The sequence below is a fragment of the Polyodon spathula genome, chromosome 13 (genome assembly GCF_017654505.1).
Source record: "Polyodon spathula isolate WHYD16114869_AA chromosome 13, ASM1765450v1, whole genome shotgun sequence".
In the NCBI taxonomy this organism is placed as follows: Eukaryota; Metazoa; Chordata; class Actinopteri; order Acipenseriformes; family Polyodontidae; genus Polyodon; species Polyodon spathula.
Window position 1 is genome coordinate 37,970,250 of NC_054546.1, and position 8,577 is coordinate 37,978,826.

Below are 8,577 nucleotides of genomic sequence, written 5' to 3' on the forward strand. Positions count from 1 at the left end.
ACAGACCGCTGTGTCAAACTTTAGCTTGATTTGGTTGATGCTATCAGACATTGTAATATCTTGCACTAACAAATTGCAATTAAAGAATCAACGTCCCCCTGTACAGTTCCTCAAGCCCAAGTCATTATTTTTTCTTTCCATACAAAGTGTATGTGCAGGGCAGGGCAGGGCAGTTTTATATCAATAATAACACTAGTGGTATGTCTCCCAATAAAAATGCTCGTATCAAAAAATACTAAACAGAAGTACACAATTAACTTCATATCATATGAAATACACATAAGAGGACCATTCTATTAAAGCTGTTGTGTAACATTGCCATTGAATGGTCCAATAGCTGAAGGCACTATGGAATATTTGCTCACTGGAGAACCTCCCTTTTATTTATTATTAACCAGTAGTGCTGGCTGAGATGGAATTGTCAGATACAGCACATCCTGACTGATTATTTCAAGTTACAAGGAAACTGAAGATTAAAATCAACTAATGTAAACTACTGCTGACAGACTACATGGCAGTACTGCAGTCAGCTTTGACAAACCAGCTGCTGAAGGCCCAATCGCAACAGTTAAGATGATGTTTGTAGTCTGGTCTTTTGAATTATGTTTATTAGTGAATAACAGTATTGACTACACTTAAATCTCTGCATGTTTCTAACCACACAGCACTAGTAGATACAAGTAAAAAAAACAGATTCGTCAAGCAAACCAGTCACAGTGAGAGGCATCAACCATCATTTGTACTATTATCTTTTCACCATTATCTCCACCTAAACTTCTACACTTCAATGCACAAACACTACTAGGCAGCAAGTTTCAGTTTTCCCAATGTCTGAAATATGTGTGTGTTGTACCTGTGTACCAAATATTAAAGTGTCAATATAAACTGTATATTTTACTACAGCAAAATCACTTACATGGTTATATCATTCTTCATTCGTTTTGACAAGGCATAAAAAATTACAAAAATTTTAAAAATGTATAAAATGAGACATTTAGTGTCAGTTAATCAGTCATTAAACACACATACACACACACACAAAATGGGTTAATAATCTTGTGCTGTCACGAACACTGCAGCCAGTTCTCAATGGTCAAACAGCTTTAAAAGGATGGGTTGTCATTAATTTAAGGAAGATATTAAAGCCACTTCTGATGCTGCCACTGTGGAAAAACTGTCAGAAAAATCCCCACCACAATTCAAACTGAAAGGTGCTATCCATCAAAAGGCATTGATTGTCTTTGTGGAATCTAGCGTGCCCTTTTAAAGTATGGAAACCCCCCTTTGAGATCAACAATGGATAAACACAGTGCTTGCTACAGCTCATTGTGTGGCTTTTTCCATTTGCAAGGTTTAACTGCTTTGCATTGATGTGTTTTTCCACAGCAGCAGCGTCATGAAGCAGACTCCACCATATAAAGTGTCTTAATTTACTGTAATGGGCTAGCTTTCTCATTTCTTACAAAAGGACCTGTTCTCGATGGACACTGCATTCGTTATCATGTACTGCAAAGTATGAAGAAAGCTTCAGTATGGCAGCCTTCGTGCCATTTCCTCATCAGGGCGGAGGTCCAGGCAATCCAAAGTTTGCTTTAGTCAGAATCAGAGTTGGAGTCGTCTTCTGGCAATACAAAACAGGAACAGCAGTATATAAACAGACCCACCAGCTGACAAACTACAAGCAGCACAGATTGAGTGTACCTGTTATCATTTTGACTAACATTAACATCTGGCAAGAAGTTGGAAATTACATACTACATCCAGTACCAAGAACTGGAAAAGAGGAGTCCATTTCTTTAACAGAATGACAGAAGAGGTTTTCCGCTGTTTAGGCAGCAACACATTTACAGTTGTTGGTTTCAATGTACAGTATTTACTTCGAGACAATGCGATTGCATCAGAGTATCTATATTCCTTGCTACGGCCCTGACAATGAAATCTTTCCTACCTGTGGTAGGCTGTTCCGTCGTCTCGCCTTGTTTCAGAAAATTAGCCAGATCGTTAAAGATGACATAGAAATCCAATGCAAACACTATAGTGGCTATGAACCCAAACACCTGTAAATAAAAAGGTCACAGCTAGACTCTGATACGAATACCATCTAGATGCACAAGACAAAGCCTGGGAAACATGACACAGAAATAAGCTAGTAAGTCTTAAAAAACAGTCTTAAACTAAACGTTCGAACATGCTACTTGAACTGAGTGAACACCTGTGTGGTTTTATGCAGTAGTATTTCAAATGTAGGATACATTTTATAAAGCCCGGAATCACACAACTGCTTCTTCATTTAATAAGGACTTATAAGAAGGGTTTTATGAAGTCATAGCAGCAAATGGAATCCCATTTTATGTAATATCGATGTGTACTCACCCCAGCTGCTTTGGATGCTGCGTCAGTATATTTTGAAACGGAGATTATTGAAATAATGAAGTAGATAACAGAGGCACTGATGCAGCGCAGGAAATCCTGGGGGAAAATGAAAAGGTATGTTAAAAATACAGTCAGATAAAAAAAAAGGTGCAGTATCCTATGCACCCTGTAAAAACTGCACAGCCTGCACATTTGCTGACTGTAGGTGGTTAATACATTGACATCCTATTGGCTGCACTCACCATTAGTGGCCAATGGAAGCCCTTGAATTGCTCATTGAACTTGCTGGAGTAGGCGAAGAGTAGGAAAAAAGCCAAGAGGAACTCAATGAGGGGCACTGTCACAAAGGCTGCTGCGGTCGACGCCACGAAGCAGATGAAGCAGATGAAGGACAGAGCCTGGGAGAGGAGGGCAAACCGATAAATGATCTCAGCAAGCATGGTGTACAGATCGATAAGCGTAGCTGTCTTAGAAAATGCTAGTTTACAAAAAACAGCATCTGTTTTTCCTCCAGTATAACACATACTGTTTCTTGCCTTCACAGAGCTGATCAATCCATTCAATTCATTTTAACTCCAATGAATAGGACTGTAAGGTTTCCTGCTGAGTCATATAATGGAGACATTGCTTATTTGCTTGTGATGAGATTTAGGATTAAGGTTAGGATTATCACCATTTTACTTATATTTAGCTATGTATGTTACTAGCAGACATGTTCATATAAAAGTGAACACTAGTGCTGCCTGGAACATTATAATGAACAAGCTCCAATAAACCCACTAGGAGTTTTAACTAATGCCATTGGTGCATTTCAACCCTTGGGAACAGGAAGTGAGAAATTACCAACAGGCTAATCTGTAAATTAGTTGGTTTTACTTGAGGCTTATTTAAAAATCAACAAGGACTCTTTCAAGGGTGAATGGGGGGGTGGGGGTGGGATGGTGGTAGTTTATTGAGCCACACAGTGGCCATTTATTGCCTCATGTATTCTGTCTAAATTGTTTTGTTTCGGAATGAACTTTCAGCAGAAACTCATTTTGAAAGAAATGCAACACTACTTTACCTAATGAAAAAGGTAAGTGACATACAGAAATAATTCATACAAAAAATGCTTTTCACTCCTAGAATTCCACCCAGTGATAGTGTGAAAGAATGGTAGAGTCATATCATCCAAACCTCTCACAAGTAACTACTTCCTCTCTTTGCAAAGGGTTACCGAAACTACAGGAAAAGCAAGATAAAGGGTGCCCTTGAATTTCAAAACAACTTGAGTGCAGTACTAAAGTCGTTATCCGCTTTGAATGTGAAAGAAACTGCTAGCAAGAAAACACTGCAAGAAAGGCAGCAACATTACAGTATAGCTTGCTTTTGCAGCAGCTGAAATGTGACCAATGTTTTGGCAAGCCACCAGTAATACCTGAATTATCAGAGTGCTTGGTTACTTAAACACTTACGATCCCTGGTACAAATTTGATCAGTATTCATGACAGAAGCCCCACAAGCTGCTATCCACATGCATAAACAAGGTGGGCCTCAACCAATGGAAACATTTCAGTGCAGAACACTTAACTGCCTCTTCTAAATCCTGACTCATGGAACATACTGCTGCGCACATTCTCAGCAAGAGAAGTTTTGACAGTGTGTAACTGAATTCACCAAGACAGCAAGCTGTTGTGGATGTAGACGTGTTTAGAAAACACAGATCTAAAATGTTTACAATGATGCTTTATTTTGAAAGAGAGGTTCCTTGGAAGGCATGTTGAAAAAGAGTGACTTGATGAGTCACACTTTTTTTAACACTTGAGAAAGTGAGTATAGTGCCTAAACACTGGCAAAAAAAACCAAACAAAAAACGACGTTTGAGGCAACAAAGCCAAAAGGTTTGTGATTTCTGTGATTTCACAGGATAGGGGGCTGCGCATGTAACCACTGTGTCCTTCAATGCGGTGATTACATTGCCCAACGCCAATTAAAGCAGCATTCCTATTTTCAAGGACCGTTTTTTTCAGCTGCTATTGGCCATGTGCTAGACTCTGTTGTTTTAGAACATGTTTTCCCAGTACTGTGATGTTTTCTTTTACCTCATGGTGCCTTTGTGGTTTCTTCGATAAATGAAAGACTAAATGAAAAAACAAATGTCCTGCACTTTTTTTTATAAGACATGTGGAAGCCATCACTACAAACAGCACCATTGTCCAGGCATAGGAATACATTATACCAGAATTGCATGCATGCAAACCAAACAAAACTGAACACGTCGCTCCTTCAAAACGTGGTATAGGTACTGTTCGTAACAGCTGGTTAAAGTAGAGAGATAGGTGGTTTGATATGAATGAGGATATTTAAATAATGTTCATTTAGAGACTATTACTGTGTCTGAAATGTTAAACGATGTACATTCAGTCGCAGAAACACGAAGCATTCATTTTGAAAACCTAAAACTACACATTTGCACTTTTTCAAAGTATCTCACGATTTAAAAATTTTTAGATTTGTTTAGGTCATGCAAGGGCGCTGGAACTAGGGGTGCTGGGGGTGTGGCAGCACTCACTTGGCTTTGCATGGCTTCCATATACAGGGTTTACAGTTCTGTTCAATGGCTTTCAGCACCCCCACTTTAAAAATTGTTCCAGTGCCACTTAAAATTCCCTCATGTAATACCATAGTGCATATATTTGTATTAAAAGTTGTTCATCATAGTTTCATTAGTTACAGGCATTCTTAACAATGCCAAATTTTACATGATTTTAGTGCTGTAGTAATAACACATGTCCACCTGATGTTACACAATTTAGTAACCAGGTAACACTGTTTGAAATAGAACAGTAGCATCAAACTGCAGTGGACACTTCCTCACAGATATGAAACAGCTGGAAGATTTCATGGACTCCTGGTTAAATCCTGGCTGACTTAGTGCTTCATGGACCCTGAACTGAAGACAAACTAAAGCCTACTTTTTTTAAACAGGAAGCAGGATGCAATAGTGTAATGTAGTAGTTTTATATTGACTAAAAATGGTTATTAAACTTTCATTTAGGTAATACATACCAGTTAAACATGTATGCAACTGGCAACAGTAATGTGCACCCTTTTTTGTGGGCATTTTAAGCTTCAGGCCAGACCAACAACTATCAAATAAACCTTTCAGTAACCATGTTACAAATTGTATTCAGAAGCATGGGGTGCTGTGTGAAAATGCTTTTCCTGTTCATGAAAAAAACTAAAAATGCTTTTAACGGTTTACATGAATTTACATCTGCATTAAAATCAATTGACTGTGACCTCTTTCACCACTATGCTGCCTTATTATTTAGTGGTCAGCAAACAAATGATGCAGTTGATCTTGTAGCCTAAAATACTGTAGCTCAATACTTCTTAGAGCTCTGCGAGGTGTGCTATACAGAGCAGGCCTATGTTTACAATTAAACAGTATGTGGGGTATTAAACAGTGCACGGTCTATATACAAAGGCCCACTACAGCAGGGTAATTTATTTTTTAAACTGTCAAACCCTAAAACCGTCTGCATATCAATATAGCTGTAGCTCGCTCTCGCTCTCTCTGTCGGTCGTAATTTAGTTTCTACTGATTTTTCTTCCTAGATGTTAATTAAGAAATTACAACTTTTTATCACTATACAGCACTTTGTAATGGTTAATTTACTTTAAATACCTCCATGAGTTTAAAACGCCCTGTTCTGTCTAGTTCAGCCCTCCCCAGAAGAGAGACAAGTAGCTTGCTTGAAAATGTGATGGATTATATTCGACGGAGAAAGTAATAACACTACCTTATACTGTACTTCAGCCTGGCAGTTGCTTAGCCAACTATATGAGTTGCTGACATTGCACTTTTAAAAATTTTAAAGATTACGGGTATAAATAATAATAATAATAATAATAATAATAATAATAATAATAATCATAAGGCACAATTATATTGTTTAGTATAACAAAAAATTTCAAGTAAATATTTATATTTGAACGTATGAAGCAAACAAGAGGTTGTTTCAAGGAACCTTTGTAATTTTTTCATCATTATTATTTATAATATCATTCGGCACAGTGTGTGTTTGTGTATATACATATACATATGTATATGTATATATATATATATATATATATATATTAATATATATATATATATTTTCTAAGTGGTAATCAAAGAGTCAAAAACAAAGGGAGTACTAATCACAGATAATATCTACAAATTTAAGATGAAAAACAATGGCTATTACCACTTCAGCAATAAGCAGCTGCCCTTTCCGCGAAGTAACAAAAGCTTTGTCCGGGAAGAGAGCCCTTATTCCAGACTGGCTTGGTGGTGTCGTGTCGGGAGATTCCATATCCCCCATAGCAGCGACTTAAAACTAAACCAGTAGTTATACTCCTTAAAAAAAAAAAAAAAAAAAAAAAAAAAAAAACGTACGTATTTACAATGCTGTAATGGTCCTGTTAGCACCGATTTTAAAAGGGGAAACGGAAATCATGACACTGCGGAAACTTAAAAAAAGTTCAGCATCTGCAAACCTGGAGACAGTTAAAAATGATGCAAGCAAAGTGCATCTGTTTGCACAGGAGTGTAAGTTTTTTTTTTTTTTTCCTTTGTAAACTTGCCTGGTGCTTTGGTGTTTTTATCAGCCGCTTCGATCTGTCACATGATCAAGACAACACGCGGCACATATACTGACAATGCGTGCGTAATTACAGTATGTTGCACAAGACTTCCAAATTAGCTAGACAACTAATTAAATCAACACGTCTGCGTACTTAGTCGTTCAGTAGCAAGGTGTGCGAGAAACTAAAAGTAACTACTTTTAGCACCTTTTCAAAGTTCACACAAATTGGGATGTAAGCACGGTTTAAACAGCAACACTTATTTTAGTAAATTAACCTCACTTTTAGACATATTGCATTTGAAGTATTTACGATGTTTGAGTGTAAATGTAAATGAGATTGCAATCTATCAGTCATCAACACGTAGCATGTACAGAATGAATTTAAACGGTTTTCCTGTGTGGTCTGTCTAGAAAGAGGCCATTGAGATGGCACGTTTTCCCTGTGGTAAAAGATGACACTGAAAAAAAAACAAACAAACCTTAAACTACTCACAAGGGTGCTAATGACAGAGCATAACAAACACGTGGCTTCTCTGCAGTTACTCCTTTCGAATACTACATTAAACAGCTATTAAAATGACGTTTTAACGTTGTAAGTGTGTGGCTCATTTTTGAGAAACAAGGAAAACAAATAAAGAAAGGTATACTGCCTTTAAAATAAGTTGTATTTATTTGTATTGTATAAATAATTAAATCCTAGAATCCATACCCAAATCTTAGATTACAGATACTGTATCCCGGGGTTATCCTCGGGATAAAAAAAATCCTATTTTTTTTTTTAATTTTATTTTACCACCAGAGGGAAGCAAAGACCTCCCCAAACCAGAAATCGAATTAATAACCCTCCCACAGATTGAGTTTCACCTATATATCTGTCCTTCCCAGTTTTGAAATCAAAGTGCAGATGTCTGGTCTAAATGCATTACCTTTCTTTGTATGACAGGCTACACTTAAGCACATATCCTAGACTTTATCTATATATATCTAAGATTAAGATTAATATATATATATATATATATATATATATATATATATATATATATATATATATATATATATATATATAAATACACACACACATTTTATTTATGTTAAGCTTTACATTTACAAGACAGGCTGAATGACTGCAGCAGCAAAATACATTTTTATTACAATGATTGTACAAGCATTTTTCGGTGAAAAAAAAAAAAGTTTACATTTAGCCAACTTCAGATTTCTACTGTGTACAGTACAAGTTGATTCAAATGTAATTTGAATTTCTTTTTTTACATTTCTCTTACTGTTTTATGGCATATACAATAATTCGGAGTGTTTCTGACCTCAGTAAGCATTTTGCCTGGCGTTGCTCTTGTCTGGAGAATCTTAAGGGCCGGGATTGATCAGCCTTCCTCATTCCATTCAAATCATGTGACCATATGTCATGTGCTGCCTTAAAGCTTTAGTAATAATAACTTCATAGGCCCCCTTATATGTTATTTCATAATATTTAATACAATGCAAATAGAAAATAAGCTAAAAAGGATAGAAGTATTGATTTTAAAACCTTCGGCACAACAACCAATTATTCTTTGTTGGTTGTTTAGGCAGTTGT

General features: G+C 36.6%; 2 protein-coding genes across 2 annotated transcripts in view; both read right to left on the reverse strand.

Moving 5' to 3' along the window:
• Nucleotides 1-593: 593 nt before the first annotated feature.
• On the reverse strand, nucleotides 594-6,775 carry LOC121325653 (CKLF-like MARVEL transmembrane domain-containing protein 3). Its single transcript, XM_041268490.1, has 5 exons — nucleotides 6,606-6,775; nucleotides 2,616-2,771; nucleotides 2,374-2,469; nucleotides 1,949-2,057; nucleotides 594-1,621 (listed from the first exon to the last, which is right to left on the reverse strand). The coding sequence occupies exons 1-5, from the start codon at nucleotides 6,720-6,722 to the stop codon at nucleotides 1,593-1,595; spliced, it is 507 nt and encodes a 168-aa protein (XP_041124424.1). The 5' UTR covers nucleotides 6,723-6,775; the 3' UTR covers nucleotides 594-1,592.
• Nucleotides 6,776-8,088: 1,313 nt separating this feature from the next.
• Nucleotides 8,089-8,577, reverse strand: part of LOC121325987 (chemokine-like factor) — a 2,843-nt gene continuing 2,354 nt past the window's right edge. The window contains exon 4 of the mRNA XM_041269109.1: nucleotides 8,089-8,577. This exon is cut by the window's right edge and continues 175 nt beyond it. The gene's annotated coding sequence lies outside the window, so the exon portion shown is untranslated.